Source organism: Pipistrellus hanaki (assembly GCF_964339955.1).
Source record: "Pipistrellus hanaki genome assembly, chromosome: 20".
NCBI classification, from domain to species: domain Eukaryota; kingdom Metazoa; phylum Chordata; class Mammalia; order Chiroptera; family Vespertilionidae; genus Pipistrellus; species Pipistrellus hanaki.
The window spans coordinates 199,505-223,188 of record NC_140522.1 but is presented as its reverse complement, the minus strand read 5'-3'; the positions used below and the strand labels follow the sequence as shown (position 1 = coordinate 223,188).

Below are 23,684 nucleotides of genomic sequence, written 5' to 3'. Positions count from 1 at the left end.
CAGGGGCTGTGCCCCCCGCACTCGGCCACGCAGGCCCTGGGCCCGGGCGTCGCCCGGAGCAGGTGCAGGCACCTCCAGGGACCCTCGGCGGCGCCTGTTCTGACGGGCGAATCGTGTAGAAGCCAAGTGGGCGGAGCGGGAGGTGCGAGGGGCTCTGGTCACGCCGTGGCCCCGATTCCCGGTCCTGGAAGGTGCGGGCGGGGGCTGCACGGCTGCTGTGCCTGGGCTGCGCCCGCCCTGGCCGGTCCCCTCAGCGGCGGTCTCTGAGCAGCACTAGCCCTTCCCGGGTCTCTGCCCGAGGGCCTGCAGCATCCGCTCCTGGATTTACTCTGTTTCCTCTGGAAACACCCGTTCCCAGCCTGTCCAGTGCATTCCTTCTGGAATGTTCCACAGGCGCCTCCCGCCTCCTGCTGAGCCTCCAGACCCACCCGACCTGCGTGCAGGCGAGGCCGGGCGCTCAGGGAGGGGGGCCGTGGGCCCACGCCAGCCCTGGAGGCGGAGCTCTGTTGGCTCTGATGTGGTCCCTCCGTCCGCTGGGTGTGTCCGTGTGCAGCCCCGGGCCTGCGCTGTCCTCCCCGCGGCCGGGGGCGGCTGCTGGGCCCAGTCCTTCGGCGGCGATTCGGGGCTGCTCGGTGCCTGCCCGTTTCCCACGCTGGCCGTCCCCTCGTGGGGCAGAGATTCTGTGTGTTGTCTGTGTGTTTCCTTTTCTCTGTCCCCTCGTGCCTCCTTCACTTCCTTGTTCTCGCCCTCCCCCTCCCTCTCCGTCCTCCTCTCTGGGGGTGGCAGACGCTCCTGCGGTCCTGGCAGCCCTCCTGTGGCCACTGCGGCCCAAGGCTCTGTCTGCCCCCATGACGCCCTCCACAGGCCAGTCCCCCTGCGCCCAGGAGCGGGGCCGTGGGGTCAGGCAGCGAGCAGGCCGCTTACGTGGCCCAGTGGGTCCCGCAGCGCGAGGCCAGGACGTGGCTGACCCCCAGCGTGGGCGTCAGCCCGGCGTGAGTGTGAGCTGAGGCGCCTGGCCTCTGCTGTGCCAACAGCCACATGCGGGTCAGGCACAGCCGGGCCCTGGAGCAGGTCAGGACGTCCACGGACGGGTCCCTCCGGGGTCTGGCAGCCGCACTTCACTCCAAAAACACCTACACTCAGGCCGCTCTTTCCTTAAAGAAAGAAGTTCACGGGGTGAAGCAGCACCGAGAGAGAAGGCGGAGTAGGGGCCCCGTGGGGGGACAAAGGGCAGCACAGGCTTGGCCTCCGGGCCGTGACCGCGGAGGGTCCCAGGCTGTGGCTCGACCGCGCCCGCAGCTTCGAGCCCCAGGCCCCGCCACATGGTGTCACCGAGAGCCAGCAGGTGCTTTGGAGCCAGAGCCGTGCGAGCGCATGGCTGTCTGCGCCGAGGGAGGCCCGCCGTCCTCCGTCCCCGCTTCTCTCTCCTCCTCGCATGCCAGCTGAGACTAACCAAGTTGTGTGGCTCTGCCTGCTCTCACCTCCTGGTCTGTCTGTCTGTCTGTCTGTCTCTCTGTCCTGCCTCGTGTCCCTGCAGAACCTCCACCAGCTCAAACAGATCCAAACCCTGAAGCAGATGAACGCGCAGCTGCAGGCTGAGAACAGGGCGCTGGCCCGCGTGGTGGCCCGGCTCTCGGCGTCCATGGAGTCCGCGCAATCCCAGGAGCTCTAGCCGCTCGCCCTCTGCAGGCAGGTCGCGCCCCTTGCCGCTGGGGCTCACCCGCCCGAGCCCGTCCGGCGCCACCACGGCTGGTCCTGCAGACCCAGGAGCCAGGAGGAGGCCGTGGGCGGCAGGTCAGGGAGGGGCGTGTGGCTGAGGAGACCGAGGACATGCTGTGGGTGCGCACAGGTGTGCACGGTCACACCACGCAGGCCGCGCTGTCTCCGTCCACCAGGGGCCGCCTGGGGCTCTCACGTGTATCTGGGCCCATCCCCAGGGGGTCTGTGAAGCCAGGGCCCAGACCATGGCCTTCTGGGAGCACCCGGAGCCAGCTCCCGTCTCACCGCGTGCCGGCGGGGGCCAGGCCGTGGAGGTGCGTGCGCGGCCCTCCTCCCTCGGGGGCCTGGCGTGTCCGGCCGCGTGTGGCTGCAGGCAGAGCCGTGGTTGGTCTGAAAGCGGCTCACAGGCGGGTCCTCCGTCCCAGGGGAGGGTGGAGGAGCTCAGCACCGGGCGGCACCTCGGGGAGCCTCGCGGCCTGCGCGTCCTCTGCCCGTTCACGGAGCCGCCGGTGGGCAGCGGGCAGCTCACACCCACAAGGGGTGCCCCCGGCGCAGACACGGCTCCCCACTTAACGTCACCCCGAAGCTCCTGAACGCTGAGCTGGAGATGGGCCCACAGGCGCCCCCCGTTATTCTCCGGGTCCCTCTTTCGGGAGCTGCATGGCATGCGGCAGGTAACCATGGTGATGGTAACCACGGTGAAGGTCGGGTTAAAGCCTGGAGATGCTTCACAGCTTCTCCTTCCTTCTTGCCCCGCGTTCCAGATTCCATCACTCGGCACGTGGTGGGTCCGGCTGCACCCCAGGCAGCAGGCCGGGGCCACACCCCCGCTGTGCCTCACGGACACGGCTGGTCGGGGCGGGAGGAAGTACTCCCGAGACACGGACATGGATGGCAGTGGTGACGGGGACGTGGGAGTCAGGGGAGCGGCGTCCGGGAGCTGACATGGCAGTCGGTCCCCAGCACAGCGTCTGCTTCCAGACGTTCCCGCCCAGGGCCCGCCCGGTGAGGTCAGACACCCTCCTGGGTCTTCTCCCTCAAAGAACTGAGTCTGAGGTTGCCGGGCTTGGGAGGAATGTGCACGTTTTAAAAGGGGTGGGGCCGGGCCGGTGTGGCTCAGTGGGTTGGCGCGTCGGCCGGAGCACCGAAGGGTGTGGGCTCTGCTCCCGCCTGGTCAGGCACCTGCCCAGGTTTCAGGTCACATCTCCGGTCGGGGCGCGTAGGAGGACAACCGACCGGTGTGTCTCTCCTCCTTCCCCTTCTCTGGAATTGGTGGGAAAGGTGCCCGTGGGTGAGGGTTCTAGAGGGGCACCTGGCTCACCCTCAGACGAACGCCTGCGCCGTGGCCTTGCCGTGAGCGGTGCTCAGCCGGGGATCCGGCTGCAGATGCCCCAGGTGCCGGGCGCGGGCGGTGCTCAGCCGGGGATCCAGCTGCCGCCGGCAGGAGGCAGGTCTGGATGAGGCACTGGGAGAGCCGCTCGGCCTGCAGGTCAGGCCCGCGGCCGCCTGACCGCCTGTGGGCCCACGGCCTCTGCGACTGGGACGGGGCACGGCGGGTCTGTCTCAGGAGCCAGCAGGCGGTCAATCCTGGGACCTGCCCTGGCCGCGGGGGCGAGGTTTTGGGCCTGTGACCCCTCCCGCTCCAGCAGCATTCACGCAGGCACTGCACCCAGCCCACCAGGTTTGCATGTGTGCCCACGGCTGTGCACCAATCTGTTCCTGGTGGCGACACGGATGCCCGCGGCCGTGGCAGGGTTGTGGCCTGGAGGGCAGCCCCCTGAACCTGCGGCGACACCCGGCTCTGGTGGCCTCCCTGCATGGTCACGTGACCGGCCGGAGCAGGGTGGTGCTCAGGGCTGTGACCCCTCCCTCTCCCCCGCAGGTGTTAACAGAGCTGAAGTCCGACAACCAGAGGCTAAAAGATGAGAACGGCGCCCTCATCCGGGTCATCAGCAAACTGTCCAAGTAGCCGCGGCCCGATGGAGGCCGGTGCTCCCCGACTCCCCTTCCCACGGGGGGCCCGCCCTCCCCTGCTCTGCGCCTCTGCTCCTCCACACCGGCGCCTCCGCCCGGCCGGGCCTGCTCGCCGCGTCCCCCTGGCCCTCCACTCGACCGGGGCCGCACGGTGCGGCTGCAGGACCCCGTGGGGCAGGACGGCGGGGTGCCGGCTCCCCAGTGCCCTCCACACCCCTGGTGTCCTCCGCCCCCTCTCTGCTCCGCCGCCTCCTGCCCCTCCCCGGCCTCCCCGGCACCCCCCGCCCTGCTCCTGTGGGAACGGCTGTCCGGGCGGAGGGGCGGGCGGCGTGAGGAGGGGCCGCAGGCAGGGCGGCTGTCGGGGCTGCCCCTCCCCCAGGGGTTTGTTCTGTGTGCGGGCAGTCAGGCTCCGGGTCCTGGGCTGCGGCCCACTGCCTCCCGCTCCCCGCGGCCCCAGCTGTGGCTCAGCCTCCCCCAGGCCGCTCAGGGCGCTCAGTGTCAGGCCGGTCTCAGGGAAGGACAGCGCTGACCCCACAGGCCTGGACACTCCCGCGCTCTGCAGCATGGGGGGCGGGCTGCCTCTTCTCAGGAAAAGAAAGGATTGTCAGGAGGATCCTGCCCTCCGCTCCGCTCTCAGACGTGTGCCTTCCCCGCCGTGCCCTCCGCTCACGACGCCTCTTCTTGCCAGAAAGTTCTCTGCTGAAGTGCCAGCTTCCCAGCCTCGGGAAAGGCCGGGGCCCGGGGGCTGTCTGTGCCAGGGCCTTCTCAGACAGGCCGGGGGCTCCCCCGGGCCTTCCCTCCCGGGGCACCCTGAGTGGGCACAGCTGCCCTGCCCAGACCAGGCCCGCGGCAGCCGCAGGTGGGGCCTCCGAAGGGGCGTCTGCGACCTGAGCGGAGGACAACAGGCGAGGGAAGGGGGGGCCAGGGGCTCCGGCCGCCCCGGGCCTGCAGGGAGACCCCGGCCGGGACCCTTCGCAGCCCCCTCTGCCCGTCGCTCTCCAAAGGCGGGGGGGGGGGGTGTCAGGACCCCGAGGCTCCAGGAGGCAGGCGGTCGGCCCATCGGGGGGCAGGAGGGGGTCCCTGGTGGCTCAGATCTCGGCCTCCCGGTGGCATTGCCCTCCAGGCTGCCGCCTGGTTGCCTGCCGCCTCCTGGTGAGATCGCACAGGAGGGACTTGGTGGCCCCGGGATCGGCCTCGGCCACAGGGAATGGAGTCTGGGGCAGAGGAGCAGCCGGAACCCTGACCAGCGAGCGCACAGAGTGCAGAGGCTCCGTCCCCGGGGAGGGGGCTTCGGGGGGGAGAGTCCTGGTCAGAGGCAGCCCTGAGGGCTGAGGGGCGGCCGCAGGTGCGCATGTGGCGTGTGGGCCCGTGGAACCTTCTGGAGTCTGGGTCTGTCCTTAACCATCGTCCCCGAGTGAGAGCTCTGGTCCCGTCTGCCTGCGCCCTCCCGGGCCCTCCCCCCTCCCTCACACCCTCCGCCCCGAGGTGCAGGGAGGCCTCCAGGACCACCACCACCTGCCCCCCCCCCCCCGCCCCCGTCTCGTCCCGGCCTCCGGGCGGGGCCCCCGGCCTCCCCTGGGGACGGAGCATGGGCAGCCGGCCTCGTCCCCGTGACATCAGCCTCGGGGCTCACGCTCCCCCAGACCACCTGTCCGACCCCCACCCAGAACTGGGGGCCTGTCCCCAGCCCCTCCCGCCGGCTCCCACCCCACCCCGGGTCAGCGGGCGCCGTGACACCGGGAGGGCCGGCGGGCAGCAGGCCGCTCTGAGCTGGATGTGGCCTCCGCCCCGAGGGAGGGCTGTGTGCTGGTGGTCACGTGACGTCATGGGTGTCCCGTGTGGCTGTGGGGGACACGCACTCTGTATGGCGCCTGCACACGCAGTATTTATGAGCAGCAAATAAACGTGTTTCCATGGACTGGCTCTGCGCCTGGGAGACTCTGTGGGCCTCACGTGTGCCCCCCCTTCCTGCCACTGCCTCTGCCTGGGACACGCGGCCGCCGAGGGAGTGGGGCCGACTGAGGGCCCAGTGCCCCGGGCCGGGCCCCGGCCGGAGACAGACCCTTTGGCTGTGACTGGCCAACGCCCCGGCCAGTGGGACCCGCCCAGCTCTGCCCGCCACTCTCTGCCCAGCCCTGCCTCCCGCCTGGGGGCCCGGTCCTCAGCACAGGCCCCAGCTGCCCCCCAGCGGCTTGTGGCCCAAACAGCAGGACAGACCACCGGCTCAGGGCCTCCCTCCCCACCCCCGGGAGCCTGGCCTCTCCCCTCTGAGCCCCAGACCTCCCCCCCCACCCCCGCTGGGGGCCCCCCCGCCCTCGCCCAGTCCAGCCAACACAACCAGAGACGCCCCACCCCCAGGGTTCTCTCAGCTCATCTCTTTAATGAGGAGACTCAGCTCATTACAAAATAACGACTGGACGAGATTGGACCAGAACACGGGGCCACACGAGGGGTGAGAGCATCGCCAGGCAGGTGGGGGTGGGGGTGGGGGGGCAGGCTGCACGCGTGTTCTGAGACGAGGAAGGAGGTCCTGGTGGGGCCGGGGCCCCGTCTGCCCCCCCTGCCTTCCACGTGGGCCTCAGCCGGACCTCCAGCGGCTCCCAGGAGCTGTGTGCCCTGCCGGGGCCGGGAGCTCCGAGCTCCCGAGCCACCCACGGCCCAGACCCGCCCCCCACTCTCCGAGGGGCCTGCAGCCTCAGGGGCCCTCGGTCCGACCGCAGGAGGGGCGGGGAGCACGTGACCAGCCGGGCGTCCGGACGGGCCCCTGTGGGTGCCCAGCGTGGCCTGGCCGCCTCGGGTGCAGAAGGGGGGCCCCACCCGGCCCCGGACACTCCGTCCTCGCACACGCTGGGTGGGGGGAGCAGGCAGCCCTTCGTGGGGGGCGGGGCTCCGGGGCTGTGCCCGGGCTCCTGCGGGGCCCCTGTATGGCTTGTCAGTTAGTTCACACACTGGGTGGGGGACACCACACACACACAGACACCAGACAGCGGGCTGGACACAGCACGGCCAGGGGTCAGCCCTGCGGGCGGGGGCCCCGGGGCGGGGTGGGGGGACACAGACGGCTCGGACGCGGACTCAGGGGAGGGCCGCGCTCGCTGGGCCATGCGCTGTTGGCAGGAAGACATGCATGTGGGTCGAGGCTCAGCCCGGCGTCTGCCGGGACGGGGCCGTTACAACTATCCCCACTGGGGCGGGGGGCGGGGGCGGGCTCAAGTGGCTTCAGGAGGCCCTGGTTTTGTCGTTGCTTAAAAAATAAAGTCTATTCACGTGTCTCCAAGGCTCAGCGTCTCCGTATTGCTGCTCAGAACCCCGGGGAGGAGACGCCCTCGGGGGCCGGTCTCCCCCGGACCAGGGGCCCCGTGGGGCCCGGGGCCACGGGACACACAGCCCGGCCAGACGGGCGTGAAAGTCGGGTACACACAGCCAAGGGCACTCGGGGCACCTGCACTTCAGGCTTCACCGCTCTCGTCACACTCGGGTGCCACTGGGCTCCCTGTCTGTCTGCCAACCCGGCAGCCATGTCCCGGGCTCTGGACCCCCAGCTCAGGCCTTGGGACCCGTCCCTGCCTGCCCTCCCCCAGGTGGGCAGGGAAGCGGAAGAGGGTGGGGAAGGGGTGAGGGGAAGGGAAGGGGGAGGGGAGGTAGGCGAGGAGGGGGAAGGGGAAAGGAAGGGGGAGAGGACGGGGAAGGGGGTGAGGGAAGGGGAGGGGAGGGAGGTGAGGGGGGAGGGGGAGGGAAGGGGCAGGGGAGGGAGAGGGAAGGGGCAGGGGAGGTAGGCAAGGAGAGGGGTGGGGGAGGGGAAGGGAAGGGGAGAGGAGGGGAAGGGTGGGGGAGGGGAGGTAGGCAAGGAGGGGAGGAGGAAGGAGGAGGGGAGGGAGGGGAGGAGGGGAAGGGGGAGAGGAGGGGGAGTAGTGGGGAAAGGGAAGGGGGGAGGGGCAGGGAAGGGAAGATTGACGGGAGTCAGTGATGAGGTTTGTGGGACACGGGGGGGGGGGGTGAGAGTGGGGGGGGGGAGGGGATACACCCTGGGAAGCACCAGTGTCCCACTGCTCTGGAGCGGGGGCGGAGCCCGGTGACCTCTGACCTCCGCCTCTGCGGGCACCCCCTGCCCTACACGCTCCTCACCCTTGTCGGGGTCTCCCTACCTCCCCATGAGAACACACACGTGTACACACACACACACACACACACACACGTGTGCGCACACGGGGATCCGGTAACGAATGACTTCCATGCCCCACGGCCACGGGGAGGGAGGGCTCTGGGAGGCTGAGGGGCTCCCTGGTTTCGGGGGGAGGGTCCCCGCACCCCCTCTCCAGCTGAGGGCGGCAGAGACCAAGCCCCTCCTCCTCCTGATAACACGGAGACGCCTGCACCTGTGTCTGCTCTCCCGCACCCGCACCTGTCCCGGGGCCCGAGGAAGACGAGGGCGGGGAGGGGGGACGGGGGTCTGGGGAGGAGAGTTCACGGACATGGGGTGCTGGGGCGGCCTGTGGGCGCAGGGCTGGGGGGGCGCACGGCGGGGGGACACGGCCAGGGGCTGCCCCGCTCGCCCCGGCTGGGGTCTGGAAGGGGACTCGGTGCCGACATGAACATATATATGGCTTTTTATCAACGCGGGGGGCACGGGGAGACGGGGAGGGGACGGGAGCCCAGGGAGCAGCCCCCCCCCCCCGGCCTCCACCCCCGTCTGGAGGGGCCCTGCCTCCCTGAGGAGGGACGCGGGGTGCCAGGGGCCAGGAGGGCCGAGGGGGAGAGCCCAGGACCCTCTGTGCCCTGTCTGCCTCGTCCTGGGACTCCGCCGTCTGTCTGCCCCCCCCCCCCGTCCCGTTCCCCCCCGCCCCGGCCTCACCTGGACCTCAGGGACCGAACCAGCAAAGCTCCCTCTGGCCCCGCACCGGCGCCGGCTCTGCCGACAGGTTGCTCCACTTGGTTTAAGAGAGAACAAGCCAAAGCATGATGGGAAATGAGGGCGTGGACTGTGGGGCGGCTGCTGCCCCAGGCGGGGGGAAGGGGGGATAGGGTCCCGGGCCCCTGGGCCTCTGTGGGGTGAGATGAACGGCCCCGGAGTGTGAGGTCCCTCTCGGCGGCCGACCCGCCGGCCATTGGCTCACGTCCCAGAAGCCCCCTGGGGCCGCGGCGCTGAGCACAGGACGTCCACGATGCCAGGGCGCGGTCCTGGCTCCGGACAAATCCGTCTCCGCAGCCCAGACGGTCGCCCAGGAGGAGGGAGGGAGCTGCCGGCAGCCGGGCTGGGCCGGAGCCTTCTCTGTTACCGCCCACGCAGACCGAGGGCCTGCCATCACGTCAGGGTCCCCTCCTGCAGGACTCCCTGTCCATGGCTCATTCCAGGGTGTGGAGGTGCTCACACACATGCACACACAGGTGCACAGTGCCCTCTCGCACATGCACACACACATATGTACACAATGCCCTCACACACGTGTACACAATGCACTCACGTGTACACAATGCCCTCTCACACACATGTGCACACAATGCACTCACACACGTGTACACAATGCCCTCACACACATGCACACAATGCACTCACACACGTGTGCACAATGCCCTCTAACACACGTGTGTACACAACGCGCTCACGCACATGCATGTATACATGTACGCGCGCACACACGTGGACACGTGTGCGCGCGCACACACAGGTCGCTGGCCACGGTGCAGCCTTCCCTCCCCGGAAACAGGAAGTGCCGTCCGTCGAGTGGGTGCAGAACAGGCAAAAAACGGGAGGTGTCTCAGCTTCCTGCCACGAGGTCCTCCCTCCCGGAGGCCAGGGCGGGCGGGCGGGCGGGCGGGCGGGCGGGCGAGGCTGGGACGAGGGACCCCGCTGGGACCGCGATGGCGATGATGGCGATGGCGGTGACGGGCATGCAGCGGGCGGCTCCGGGCGGTGACCAGAGCCGGGCTCCTCGCCGGGACGCTCCTGGGCTGCCCCCGGGGAGCCGGTCTTCGGACGGACGGAGAGGGAGGGGGACGAGGACGCGGCCACACGGAGGGACCTCGAGGGCGTCGCTGAGGTATGGAGGGCTCGGGGCCCGTCGGTCCGAGCCGGCCGGCCGTGCGGTCTCGGCGGCAGCCGCGGCTCCTACTTGTTCTTGCCCAGGAGAGCGTCCACCTCCTCCTCGGGCTTCAGCGAGTGCCACTGGGCGATGGGCCGGCGCGGGTTGGCCAGCATGTCGGACCAGTGCCGCAGCTCCGTGCCCGTGGCGTTGCTGCCCACGAAGATCTTGCCGATGGCCTCGTTCTTGCCCAGCTTGTCGTAGTCCAGCACCGTGATCACCACGTGAACTTTCTGCCGGACACGGGGGCGAGGGGTCAGCCCAGCCCAGCGCCCGCCGGCCCGCCGGCCCTCCCGCCCTGAGGCCCCACCCCGAGGCCCCGCCCCGAGGCCCCGCACCTGGATCTGCTCGAAGGGGATCTCGAAGCTGAAGGACTCGTTGAAGTAGGGGTTCAGCGTCTTCTTCTTCACCGTCGTCTTCTTCTTCTTGAGCCTCTTGCCGTTCTGCATCAGGTGGATCTTCACGTAGGGGTCTGCGCAGGGAGAACCCGGGGTCCCTCAGTGCCTCTCACGGGGGAGAGGGAACCCCATGCCCCCAGGGCCTCCCTCGGGGGAGAGGGAACCCCCCGTACCCCCAGGGCCTCCCACTGGGGAGAAGGAACCCCCAGATGCCCTCAGTGGGAAGAGGGAACCCCCAGGTGCCCCCAGGGCCTCTCACGGGGGAGAGGGGACCCTCAGGTGCCCCCAGGGCCTCCCTAGGGGGAGAGGGAACCCCCAGGTCCCCCCTGCGCCTCCCACAGGCCCAGCACCCCCCGAGAGACCAGGCTCCAGGCACCCAAGGCCCTGCAGGAGGCGGGAGGCTGCGGGGTGACTGGGTGACCTGGTCCCGGGCCACAGGGAGGGAGGCCACGTGGGGTCCACAGGCCCCTGCCGTCCGACCCCGTGCCATCCTCCTGACCTGGCCGGTGGGACCCCAAAGCCCACAGCGGGGACGTGGCCAAGGTCACAGCCCGCCTCTCGGGAGGCAGAGCGCCCACCCAGTCCCCCACAACCCCCTCCCCAAACCCCACCGCCCCACCCACCACGCCCTGCGCTTCCCAGTGGGGGGGGGGGGAGGCGGGGGCAGGAGAATCCTAAACCTCGGGCTCAGAGGAGAGCCCGGAAGGCAGAAAGGGGGTCTTCGGAGAAAGGGGGGCTCTGGGGAGCCCGGTCCTGGGTCCTGCCCTCGGGGTGGGAGTGGGTGGGGGTGAGAGGACTCACAGCCCTCAGAGCCGCCTGCCCCAGGCGGGAGGCTCGCTGCTGCCACCTAGTGGCGGCCAGGCGCGCTGCACCTACCCGAGAGGCCGCCCACGTCCATCTTCTTCAGGTTCTTGGCCTCCAGGATGCAGACGGTGAGCTTGCCGGCCGTGGGCACGTAGCGCAGGGACGTGCAGATGTCGCCCAGCTTCTCCGGCTGCGCAGGGAGAGGGGACCGGGTCAGCTCGGCCACCCGGGGCCTCCGGCACGGCCCCCTCCCCGCCCCCCCCCCCCCCCCCCCCCCCGGCAGGTGGCTCAGCCTCAGATCCCCCCGGGGGAGGGAGAGTGAGCAGCAGCCGGGCATGGAGGACAGGCTGCAGGCAGGGGTGGGCCGGTGGTGCCTGGGAGGCTGGCGGACATGGTACCTCCTGTTCCCCCAGGCCAAAGCGAGGTGCACGGACCCAGGGCCCTGGAGGCAGCAGCACCTGGGAACCGTCCCCCCAGCTCTCCGCCCAGCACCTCCTCGCTGGACCCCAGCCCCATCCCTGGTCCCCGGCGCTGGGGCCCCGTCCGCGCGCTCACCTCCTCCTTCTCGCCGCCCTGCAGGTCTCTCCACTCCTCGATGGGCTGGCCCAGGTCCACCGTGTTCATGGGCACCTTCACCTCCCCGATGATGTCGTGCTTGGAGAAGCGGTCGAAGTCGTAGATGGCCATCACCAGGGTCTTGCCCCCCAGCTCCTGGTACGGCACCTGTGGGGCACGGGCAGGGTCAGCGCAGGTCGGGGCAGCGCACGCATGCGCCCTGGGCCCAGCGTTCTCCCCACCCGATGCCCGCGGGACTCCCGGTGAGCCTGGGGAGATGGAGGGAAGAACCGGGCTCTGGGGGACCAGTGGGGTGGGGAGAGCCCCGAGCCAGCCGCCCTCGTTCCAGACGGAGTTGGTCCCGTGACCTCAGCCTCGGCCCGGAGCCAGGAGAGGCGAGTGGGAGGCATGTGGGCCTGGGGTCCGGAGGGAGCCCAGGGCCCGCCCTCCAGCCCTCGTCCGTCACCTTGAAGGTGAAGGTCTCGTTGAAGGCGGGGTTCAGCGTCTTGCGGTGAACTTTGGTCTCGTATTTCTTCTTCTTGTCCGGGAGGAGGAAGACCTTGACGTAAGGGTCTGAGGTGCCTCCCATGTCCAGGGCGGGCAGCTCTGCGGCCTGCAGCACGCCGACGGTCAGCTGTGGAGACAGGGGTGCGCCGAGTCTCAGGACCGCCCCTCCCCTTCCCCGCTCGGCCTGAGCAGCACCGGCAGCGGCCGTCCCAGCGGCCGGGGGTCCGGGGGCCACGCTGGGGCAAGAGGAGGGCCGTGCCAGCTCCGTCCCCAAGAACTCAGAACATGCCGAGACTGGTGTGGCTCAGTGGATAGAGCGCCGGCCTGCGAACTTAAAGGTCTCAGGTTCGATTCCGGTCAAGGGCATGCACCATGGTTGTGGGCGCATCCCCAGTAGGGGGTGTGCAGGAGGCAGCTGATGGATGATTCTCTCTCGTCGATGTTTCTAACTATCCTTCTCCCTTCCTCTCTGTAAAAAATCAATAAAATATATATATATATATTTTTTTTTTAAAGAAAGAAAGAAAGAAAGAAAGAAAGAAAGAAAGAAAGAAAGAAAGAACTTGGAACACACAGGGGTCACAGGAGTTGAGAGGACACAGACTGGCCCCAGGTCGGGGGTGGGGGTTAATGGACAGTCGAGCCAGGGTCCTTCCCAGCCGGCCCCTCCATGGAGAGGGCGGTTCTGCCCCCTGCCGCCCCCCTCCAGCCGCCCACCTGGTTGGCCTGGAAGTCGTAGTCCAGGGAGAACTGCAGCTTGCCCAGGTTCTCGGGCTCCTTCTCCTCCTCGCCCTCTCCCTCCCCTTCGGTCAGGCCGGTCTCTGCATCATCGTCATCCTGTGGGGGCTGCGGAGAGAGGGGCGGGGTCAGGGGAGGACAGAGGGGCCCGGCCCAGCACAGGGGTCGTGGGGAGAGGGCCCTCAGTGCAGACCGGCTCAGAGTCCAGGGAGAGAGAGGGAGGGGAACCGTGGGGGCGGGCAGTCCTCCGGGACTCTCCCCCCCGTGCCTCTCCCCTGCAGGACCCAGCCCTCCCCACCCCACCCCCATACTTCCCCAGCTCAGGCCCCTGGGCAAGACGTACCGGGCAGGCGAGCAGTCCCGATAAGCAGGAGCGGGCGAGTCCACAGAGGTGGGAAGAGAAGGGAGAATGTCGTCAAGAGAAAAATTCTGCAGCCCAGACAGGTCCTGGGGTGGGGGGTCACAGCCACGGGGGTGGCCTCCCAGGTGGGGGACCTGGCTGGACTGCCTGGGGCGTTCTTGGAGCCCCCGTGCTCCCCACAGCAGGACCCTTCCCCCCATAGGCACGTGCACACATAATACACACGTGTGCACACATGCATGCATGTACAGAGTACAGATGTGTATGTGTGCACACAAACACACAGAGGTGTTTGCTTCCCGGCTGGTTCTGAGGTCAGGCCCTTCCTCCACTGTCACCCCCGGGGGTTGGGGGAGCTCTCTGGGGCCTCTGCAAACTCCGAAGGGGAAGCCTGGGTGTGTGACGGACCTGCCAGCTGACCGGCCCCAAAGGACAGGGCGAATGATGACGGGATTAGAGACAGACTGCATTTGGCCTCGTCCAGTCCCAGCCCCGCCCCCAGCTAGAGGCCACAGCTCACTCCCGGGATGGTCTCTCAGATGGGGGGTCTCCCTCTGACAGTTTGCCCCAACAGCCTCTCCTGGGATCAGTAAGGGTCCCCCCCATCAGTCCCCCTCCCACGAGCACCTTGGGTGCAGAGGTAGCCGGTGGGGACTGTGCACAGTCGGGGGTGGGGGGGACCCGGTGGCTGCAGAGCCCAGCGGCCCTCCTGGGGCCTCTGAGGGCAGCAGTGCCCTCCCGTGGCCCCGCCCCTTCCTACCTGCCCGCCTTTCATGTCCTTCATGCTCATGGCGTTCTTGGCACCCTTGCCCTTCTCCTTCTTGTTCTTCTTCTTCCGGCAGCAGCACTTCTTGCAGATGCAGAAGCAGCAGGTGAGGAGCAGGAGGCCGGCCACCACGGTGATGGCTATCAGCGCCCAGGGCGGCACTGCCCGCGGGAGAGCCGGGCGTCAGCGGGGCTCCGCCCTGGGAGGGGACCGTGGCCCCCTGCCCACCCCGCACGGTCCCACCACACACGCGCGCGCGCGTGCGACCTTCAGGGATATGGCATGTGCTTCGCCTGCTGTCTCACGGGGACCTAGCCCGTGGCCCCGTGGCCCTCCCCGCTAACGGGGAAACGGGCTGAACACGCAGGGAGGTGAGCTGGGCTCTGCGAGTGCTGACCAGTCTGACCCACAGAGAACTGGTTGGATTGCAGAGGGTGGGGGTGGCCCTTGGACAGGTGGGAAGAGCCGGGATGATCCCACGGAGTGCTCAGGCGGGGATGCTGTCCACGGCCCTGACCCACCTGGCTGCTGTCCACGGTGCTGACCCACCTGGCCGCTGTCCGAGGTTCTGACCACCTGACTGCTGTCCGTGGTGTTGACCATCTGACCGCTATCCACTGTGCTTACTCAGCTGACCGCTGTCCGCGGTCCTGACCCACCTGACCGCTGCCCGAGGTCCTGCTCACCTGGCTGCTGTCCGCGGTGCTGACCAACCTGGTTTGCTGTCCGCGGTGTGACCACCATGTACTATCGATAGTAAGCTGGTGGTGGGGCTGAGTGTGGCCTCTGTCTCCCACACAGACTTAGCCGGGAATTCAGAAGGCAGGGGCACCATAAGGTACTAAAACGTCCATCACTGCCCGACCGGTGTGGCTCAATGGTTGAGCATTGATCCATGAACCAGGAGGTCACTGGTTTGATTCCCAGTCAGGACACATGCCCGAGTTACAGGCTTGATCCCTTGTATGGGGCATGCAGGAGGCAGCGATCCATGATGTTTCTCTCTCTCTTTCCCTCTCCCTTCCTCTCTGACATCAATATTTTAAAATATATAAATTTTTAATATTTTGGTTTCATCTTTTGACAGTTTTCTAAATTGTATAAGGACTTTTTTTTTTCCCCCTGGGAGGTTGGGCCCTGCTCCCTTCAGTAAGCCAGCCCACACACCCCCATTATTCACAGGGCGCCCCAATAATACAGCCTAAACCCGGGTTTAGGGAAGAACCCAGTCAACTGTGCCCCTGGGTTCCCCCACACCCAGCCCCGGGGACACTCACGGGGGATCCTGCTCATCTCGTTGAAGAACTTGTCCTTCAGCTTGGTAAACATGTCTTCCTTGCTCCCCTCGGCACCCCCACTCTCGGTGGAGTTGCCCACGGGCCCGGCAGGCACGGCGGGCATGGTGGCCGTGGTGGTGGCCGCCGGAGCCGCCTCCGGCTGCTGGTTCTTCTTGAAGATGTTCCACATGGTGGCTGCGGGGGTGGCTGTGGGTGGGAGGGGAGGGCCGGGTGAGCACCCAAAGGTCCCTCCCAGTCCTGTGGTCAAGCACCAGGGCTCCGTCCCCTCCAAGAACTGCGTCCTCCCTGGTAACCCGGAGCCTCACACCTGCTGCTCTCTGGACCTGAGACACTCTCCCCACAGACCCCACGGGCTCACCTCAGCTCCCTGAGGTCCCCTGGGACTGTCCGCCCCTCCTTCGCTGCACTTGTCACCCACAGGCTGTGTTTTAGTGGTTCTCTGCCCTTCACTGGGATTTAAGAACCGTGCCTGCCGATCTTTGACAGCACGTAGTAGGTGCACAGGGACACAGGTGAGGAACGGGAGGGGTCAGAGGTCTGGACTGTGTGACGCTGTGCCCTCTGACCTCTTAGCCCTTGCCCAGTCCTGAGCAATGGTGGTATCAGCAACTTAGGTATTTAAAAAACAAAAACAAAAAAACACTACAAGTGTCAGCTCAGCTGGTTTGGCTCGGTGGGTAGAGCTTCGGCCTGTGGACTAAAGGGTTCTAGGTTCAATTCTGGTTAAGGGCATGTACCCTGGTTGGGGTAAGTGTTGGTGGCAACCAACCGATGGACCTTTATCACATCCAGGTTTCTCTCTGTGTGTCTCTCCCCTTCCTTCCACTCTCTCTCTCTCTAAAACTCAATGGAACAATATCCTCGGGTGAGGATTGACAACGACAACAACCGAAGCATCCTAGTCCCTCTTTGGACATGTCTAAGGGGTAGTTCACCCGTACATGCTCCCCAGAAGCGAAGGAAACAAGTCAAAGAGGCTGATGACTTCACGTCAGTTCTCAAGCCTCCTGTGGGGAAGAGGCCCCGAGCGGTGAAGGGACTGGTCCGAGGCCGCACAGCGCATGCTCCTGCCCCACAGCACAGCCGCCTCCACCCCCTCCTCAGGGTGCAGGGTGCGGGCATCTGAGCAGGAACCCAGCAGGAAGGAACAGCGAAGTCCCCGGGGCTGGGGAGCTGCCCGGCCGCCCTCGCTGCTCAAGCTGCACTCCTGAGGATGGGGGGAAGGTAGCGGCTAGGAGAGCTGAGGATGATAAATGACCGTGGGCTCCGGGGGCCCCGAGCACAGTGAGCGCCTCTGTCTGCTCAGAACTGCCGGAGCGGGAAAGCATGAGACAGGCCATTAGGCAGAGATGCCGCGGGCGCTGGGCCCGGGCCCGTGGAGGCACCCGCTCGCTGGCCTGCAGGTCTGAGGAGGGTGACAGGGCCGGGTGAGGCGGAAGATGCGTGCGGTCCTGGCACACGTACCTCAGAGCGCTAGTGAGCGGCCACGGGAACCAGCCACGTGAGGCCTGGGATGGGTAGGCGGGGTAACCACCTCTCTGACTGACCAACTAGTGACAGGTCTGCAGGGATAGCATGGGGGGCGGTGTGCACCAGACCCCTAGGGCCACGCCTCCTGGGACCACACCCCCTGAGACTACACCTCCCCAAGACTAGGCCTCCTGGTGGCCACGCCTTCCTGTGGCCACGCCTCCCCAGGACTAGGCCTCCTGGTGACCACGCCTCCCATGGCCACACCATCCAAGGGCCACGCCTCCCGAGGCCACGCCTGCCCGGGACTAGGCCTCCTGTTGGCCACGCCTCCCCGGGACCACGCCTCCCAGGATCACGCCCCCCCAAGGCCACGCCTCCCCAGGACCCTCCTAACAGCACGCAGGGACATCCCTTCACTCCAAACACCCGGCCGTGCTCAGAGCCCGGCTGTCGTCTTGGGTGGGAACTCCACCATCCACACCTGGAGGGCGGGCTGCCAGGGAGCAAGACTAGAAGCGGGGATGGGACACCCAGACCCACACTCACCACCACCTGTGCCCCCCAACCCACACCAGCCGGCCAGGACACCGGGACCCTGCTCCCGCAGACTGTCCCCCTCGGGCCCGGCCTCGGACGACGCGGATAACAAGGAGCTGAGTGGACACAACCTCGTCATCTCCCTGACCTGCATCTGCAGACGCCGCCGCGCTAATGAGATGGAAATAGGTTAGCCAGCAAGGCGCCTCTCGCAGGAGCGCGCACAGGTCGGCAAAGTTCAACCCTTACGGATGAATGTATGCCGTTCTTGTCCGAGCCCATGGGCCCTGGGAGACGGAGGATGCGGTTCGAATGGAGTCATTTCCGGGCACGTTTTGATAACGAATTGCCCGTGTCTGCCAGTTCCCTGCGTGCAGGGGCCCGTGCGTCTTCCCGGGTGGGACAAGGAGGCCGGAAAGTCCTGCCTGTGTCTGCCTTCCGTCTCTCCGGCTCCCACAATGCACTTCCCTTCTCGGGCTTCTGAGCTGAGCTCAGCAATCCCAGGCCCTCGGAGAGGCGGCCAGGCAGAGGCCTGAGGCTCGGAGCAGAAGGCCAGGTACCGGCCTGGTCCCCTGGCTCAGCCACCCTGTGAACTTCTAAGTGAGGGTTCGCCCTCCTGCTCTGCAGGCCTGCAACCCTCAGCCCCCCCAGGGCTGCTGTGTGGGTTTTCCTCTCTGAACCCAGGTTTCAGGAGCTGATCTTTTTAAACCACCACGTCCTGGGCTGTGTGAGCTCGGGAACCTGCAGAAAATGCTGAGCAAGCACAGAAACAGGCCCCAGAGCCACACGGCCCCGTCCCATCGCCCGAGTCTCCTGCTGAGTGGGGCACAGCTCTCCCATGCCCCATCTTGCTCTCTGTAGCCCCAGCAAGCCCTCTGGTGATGCTCCTCCTTGGCCAGCTCTGTGGGCACAGGGGTGAGGGGCAGGGCTGCAGTTTGCACCGGAAGAGACCGTGAGCCCAGCTGCACAGCGCCCCCCAATGGAGGGGAGGCTGCCGCGTCACTGTCCACCCGGCTGGCCGGGGAGCAGCCTGCTAGGGGCCCCCACGGCCAGCTCAGGCCCCCCCCCCCCGGCTCCCCCCATGCCTTCCCCTCAGACTCAGAACTCTGGGCTTTCACCGGGTCACCCTGCCCAGCAGCCTTTGGGGTCTCCCACTCCTGCAGGCAGGGTCTCTCAGGGACCAGTGCCAGGATGCTGGGGGAGCAGGCTGGGAAGGGCGGGGACCCCAAATGGGTGACTGAGTGGGGACCCGTGAAAGCTTAGGGGTCAGCGGGCCTTGGGCTGCCTGCTATAGGTTATGGAAAGTGGGGGGCGGGGGAGGGGGAGCCAAAACCAGTGTGGCTCAGTGGATAGAGCGTCGGCCTGCGGACTGAAAGGTCCCAGGTTCGAGTCCGGTCAAGGGCATGGACCTTGGTTGCAGGCACATCCCCGGTAGGACATGTGCAGGAGGCAGCTGGTCGATGATGTTTCTCTCTCATTTATGTTTCTAGCTCTCTGTCCCTCTCCCTTCCTCTCTGTAAAAAAAATCAATAAAATACATTAAAAAAAGAAAAAGAAAAGAAAGTGTGTGTGTGGGGGGGGAGGGGGCGTACCACTAGGACCTGGAGGTCTGCCCACTGTCATGGGCCTGGGTGTGTGTGTGTGTGTGTGTGTGTGTGTGAGCTGTGAGTGAGTGTGAGGCAGAGATGGGCTGTGGGGGCTTGGCCCTGGTCACTCTCTAGGGGGTCTTGGGAAGCATTGTGGGGGCGCAGGCATGGGGCTTGGCAGGGACAAGCCCATGGTCACTGCTCTGCCACCCGTGGACACCTGCGGAGGGCAGTGAGGAGGACACGGCCTGGCCCTGCCCCTCCCAGACGGGGCAGCCCCAGGGGCAGAGCCTCCGCTCACTCCTCACTCGGAGGAGATGCCCATTACTGCCCGCACCTCTGACAGGCTGTGGTCTCAGGAAGCAAAGTGGGTCAGGCGCGTCCTGGGGGCACAATTACATCCCAGGAAGCAGCCAGCTTCCTCCGCCGACCACCTGGGGGCAGGAACAGGAAACGGGCGGGAAGGGGGGGGTGAAAGGGGCGGGGAGGGGGGGCAGCTGTGCCCTCAAAATGCCAACAGGCGGAAGGAGATGCGGGGAAATTCCAAACCGGAAAAATCCGGGCGTGGAATTCTACTGGGGCCCCACCTGGGAGCCGGGGAAGCTGACAGGTGAAACCAGGCAGGCGGGCGGGTGCCTGACCTCTGGGGCAGGCCTGGCTGAGTGTCAAGGTCACTGTTCCAACCCCTGGAGTCTCTATAAAGCTTCATCCATCTGCAAGCCACCCCATGCACACACGGCCTCCTCTGTCCATGCCCCAGGAACCCCCCACCCGGGCGGTCAGGCCTCAGCCTGCCCCAAGCCCATGGGAGCTCACGGTTCTCTCTGTAACATCCCAGCTCTTGCAGGACCCGCGAGGAGGTGCTGACAGGAAATACAAAATGGAGCCCGGCTGGCCAGCGCGGCTCAGGGGTTGAGCATCGACCTATGAACCTGGGGGTCACGGTTCAATTCCGGGTCAGGGCACACAGGCCCGGGTTGCAGGCTCCAACCCCAGCGTGGGGTGTACAAGAGGCAGCCGATTCATGATTCTCTCTCAACATTCATTTTTCTCTCTCTCTCTCTTTCTTTCTCTCGGAAATCAATGCAAACACATTTAAAAAAAGAAAAAAATAGAGACCAGACTTGAGAATTCCCCGAGCCCCCGAGCCAACAGACAAAACCATGGAAAGCAAAACTAACCGGCTTATTTCACGAACAAAACCAGCCTCTGGGCTACTTCCTGTGCCTGCCTCTGAAGGGCATGATAGGAGCTCAGTTCTCTTCCTGAGAATGAGGGGGCCACGGGGTGGGGAACGGGGGTGGGGGGAGAGCGAGCCGGAAATAAGAACCACCGGACAGGCAGGTGGCCGCGGCGGGCCCGTCTGCACCCCGTCCTATAGGACACGCGGTTGCGTCCTGCTGATGGAGGTGGCACTCTTTGGCTGTTGCTGGATTTTTATTTATTTATTTTTTAGTGGTGCTATTGATATTTTATTTTATTTTTTATACTTTATTGATTTTTTACAATCAATAAAATAGAGATAGGGATAGAGAGTTAGAAACATCGATGAGAGAGAAACATCCATCAGCTGCCTCTTGCACACCCCCCACTGGGGATGTGCCCGCCACCAAGGTCCATGCCCTTGACCGGAATCGAACCCGGGACCCTTCAGTCCACAGGCCGATGCCCTATCCACTGAGCCAAACCGGTTTCGGCTGTTGCTGGATTTTCCTCGGGGGCAAGATGAAGGGGCTGGGGGCCTCGGGAGCTCAGTCTGGGCCCAGATCGGGAAGAGCCCCCCTCTGGCCTCCTGATGGCAGGATGGGGTGACCAGTGAGAAGGAGGACGGAGGAGGCAGAGGGCTGTCTGCGGAACCCTCCCACCCTCTGACAGCGCAGAGGCTCCGGAGAACGTCGAGGCACCTGCTCAAGGTCACAGGGCGGATTCCCCGCGAGGCCGGGGCTGAGGCTCGAGGATGGGCGGACGGGGCCTGGACGGCGGGGCCCGTTCACACAGATGCTGTGCCTCACACTGTCTCGCGCCTGGGACAGAAGTGGGGGGTTCCAAGGACAATAGAGGGGTGGGGGCATGAGTGGGGGGGAGGTTAGGGGATTGGAATGGGGGGGTTGAGGACAAATATGTGATACCTTAATCAATAAAAAAATTAAAAAAATAATAAAATATAAAATAAAATTTTAAAAAATAAATAAACAGGCTGTATGGGCTCTGGGTCACTGTCTCTCCATCGGAAGAGGGCAGCGGTCCCACCCTGCCCCAGCTTTTTACTTCTTAGAAAAAAAAAGAAGAAGAAGAAGAAGTGAGGGATTCCTGGAGACCCCCGGCCCCACGCCCAGCCTGGGCCCAGCTCTCTTCCTGCTGCTCGGACCCCAGCCCAGCACCTCAGCACGGAGCAGCTGCGGGGAAGGACCCTGGAGGGTGTGGGTTTGACCCTCCGTGTCCAGGTGAGGAGAGGAAAACAGACCGTTCACGCCTCCCACCTGGACCAGACTCCTCCCACAGCACCCCGAGGAGTCGAGGATACCTCTCAGCTGAAGAGGCGGAGGCCTGCACCCCGCCTTGAGGGTCAGGCCTTCCTGGGGGAGGGCAGGGAGGAGCCATGGCTGTGGGGGTGCAGGCCCCCCGTTCTCACAGCCCCTCAGGCCGCCCTTGCCAAGGCTCATGACCTTGGGAGGTCCTTGATGGCCCCCTTTGGCCCAGGAGCTCTCCCCAGGGAGGGGTGCCCCCTGCAGAGGAGGAAGGGGTGCCCCTGGGAGAGGGGAGGGGTGCCCCTGGGGCGGAGGGGGTGCCCCCTGGAGGATGCACAGGCCAGAAGGCAGCCATCCCTCCACCACTTCCCTTCTGAGCGTGGGGTGAGATGGCTGAGGGGCTCACAGCTCTGCCACCTTTGGGTGGGGGGAGAGAGGTGGGGAGCTACAGTATCCCCAAGGCCAGGGCACAGAAGGATGCTCCTGGACAGGCCACCCCCCCCCCGACCCCACCCCGCAGCTGGCCTCCGGTGGGTGGAAGGTGCTGGGAGTGGCAGGCCGAGCCAGCAGGTATGGGGCTGAGACCTGTTTCCCACACCGTCCGTCCCAAACGCCCATTTTCCAGACCAAGAGACTGAGGCCCAGAGGGGTGCGTGTTTGTCCAAGGTCGCAGGCAAGGCCGGGTCCGAGTGGAAGCATCCGGACTCCCCCTGGAACGCTGGGGTCGCACAGCTCCTGGGGCGCCCCCAGGGCTGGTTCCCCCAACCGCGCACCGGTCCCTAGCTCCTCCCCACGCCCCCTCCCCCCCGCTCCCCGAGGCGCCCCCATCGCGCGGGTTCAGAGTGGTGCAGCGGCTCCTCCAAGGTCACACAGCACGCCGAGGGGAGGGAGCATGCGTCCTGCCCGCCCGAGGGCCCCTGGCGCCTCCCGCACCCTCACCCCGGCCTCTCCCGGCGCCCCCCCCCCCCCCCCCCCCGCACGCGGGCTCCTGCTCCCTCCAATTCCGCAGCAGCCGGGGCCCCAGCAGCCGGGGCCGCAGGACAGAAAGTTTCAGGGGGAGGGAGGGGAGGACGGCGCCGCGCCCATCCCAGCCCCGGACCGCTGCCTGGCAGGGAGGGGGAGCGGGCTCCCGCGCGCCACCAGTGTCCCCGGTGCGTCCGGCTCTGCGCAAAGGGGCTGGCGAGCCCCGCGCCTGAGCCTCCAGCCCCTCCTCACCGCGGGGGGGGGGGGGGGAACGGGAGAGGGGGTAGCTCCGGGCAGCCCCGCACCCCCTTCCCGCCTCCCCGCGTCCTCAGTCCGGGCGCTGCAGCCTCCCGGAGCCCCGGGTGCCGGCTCCCCCCGCGCGCCCTCCCGCCCTTCCTCCCGCGTCCCGGGAGAGCCAGCTGGAGCGCCCGGGGTGCCCGGGGCCCCTCAGGCCGCCCCCCGCGGACTGACCGGGCGAGTCCGACGCGCGTGGGTCTCCGGAGCCGGGTCCCCGCCGCTCGCTCCGCCCCGCAGAGTTTCCGCGGCGGAAAGTGCGGGCGTCCGGCCTGGAGACGCTGCGGTCCCGGTCCCGGGCGCACAGGCCCTCCGGGCGGGCGGCTGCGGCTGCGGCTGCGGCTGCGGCTCCGCCCGGGACCCAGGACCGCCCTCCGGGGGGTCCCGCCGGCTTCTCTTAACCGGGGCGTCCCGCCGCACTGCGGGCCGAGCTCGCTCAGAGCGCGCGGAGAGCGGGGCGGCCGGGGTCCCCTCTCCCTGCGCGGCCGGCCGCTGCGCTTCCCCCGCCGGGCGCTCCCCCTCCACCCGTGCCCGGCTCTGCGCGCGCTCGCTCTGCGGTAGGAGCGGCCCCGCCGCCAATGGACAGGCTCCTCACAGCCGCTGCGCCCCGCCAGGGCGATCCCGCCGCGGAGCCGCCCCCGCGCGCCCGAGCCCCTCAAACCAAGGAGATGGCGCGGGGCGGGGAGGACGCAGAGGGGTGTGAACCCACGCGCGCCCCTGAAGAAGTTTGGGGCGGCGGGCCGGCCTCGCGCCTCCGGAGCCCGCGGGGCAATGCGGGATGTCCCCCCGCCCGGCCCGCGCGCCCCGGAGCCGCCCTCCCCCCCGGCGCCCACCCACTTGGGGAGCCTCTCGGGTGCGGGGACTGGCGGGGAGGGAGCCGATGCGCTTCAGGGGAGACGCAGGAGGGGCTCCCGAGCCGGGAGAGACGCCTGGAGAGGGAGGGGACGCGGATGGAGGCAGACAAAGGGCAGAATCTGGAGGGGCCGGGGAGGTGGGGTTCCGGGACCGTGGTGCCCCAGCCTCAGTCCGAGGAGGGCGCAGTCCAGCCCGGACTCCGTAGAGCCGAGAGGGCGAGACGGGGGCCCGGGGGCTGGGGCTGGGGGGAGTGGGGGGGCGGGTTATCGGGGCGCAGGGCCCGGGCCTGGCTCCGTTAGGACCCTCCC

At 67.2% G+C, this 23,684-nt stretch overlaps 2 protein-coding genes across 7 annotated transcripts in view; one reads left to right on the top strand and one right to left on the bottom strand.

Annotated features, from left to right (window-relative positions):
• The window catches only part of PPP1R12B (protein phosphatase 1 regulatory subunit 12B), a 50,773-nt gene extending 45,157 nt beyond the window's left edge, over positions 1–5,616 (top strand). For 3 of the 6 annotated variants that reach the window (XR_014793572.1, XM_084868550.1, XM_084868551.1), the window contains 2 exons: positions 1,538–1,689; positions 3,602–5,616. Coding sequence is in view for 5 of the 6 variants with exons in the window: in XM_084868550.1 (XP_084724676.1) it covers positions 1,538–1,672 (135 nt within the window). In the remaining variant the exon portion in view is untranslated. The remainder of the gene's footprint in view (positions 1–1,537; positions 1,690–3,601) is intronic. The other 3 variants (XM_084868552.1, XM_084868553.1, XM_084868558.1) reach the window with 1 other exon arrangement.
• A 3,756-nt stretch (positions 5,617–9,372) lies between these two features.
• Positions 9,373–15,369, bottom strand: SYT2 (synaptotagmin 2; the record flags this gene model as incomplete). Its single annotated transcript, XM_084868584.1, has 8 exons — positions 9,373–10,006; positions 10,112–10,245; positions 11,048–11,165; positions 11,531–11,698; positions 11,997–12,164; positions 12,755–12,874; positions 13,897–14,063; positions 15,180–15,369. 8 exons carry the CDS (start codon positions 15,367–15,369, stop codon positions 9,800–9,802), a joined length of 1,272 nt encoding a protein of 423 aa, XP_084724710.1. The 3' UTR covers positions 9,373–9,799.
• Between the last annotated feature and the right edge of the window lie 8,315 nt (positions 15,370–23,684).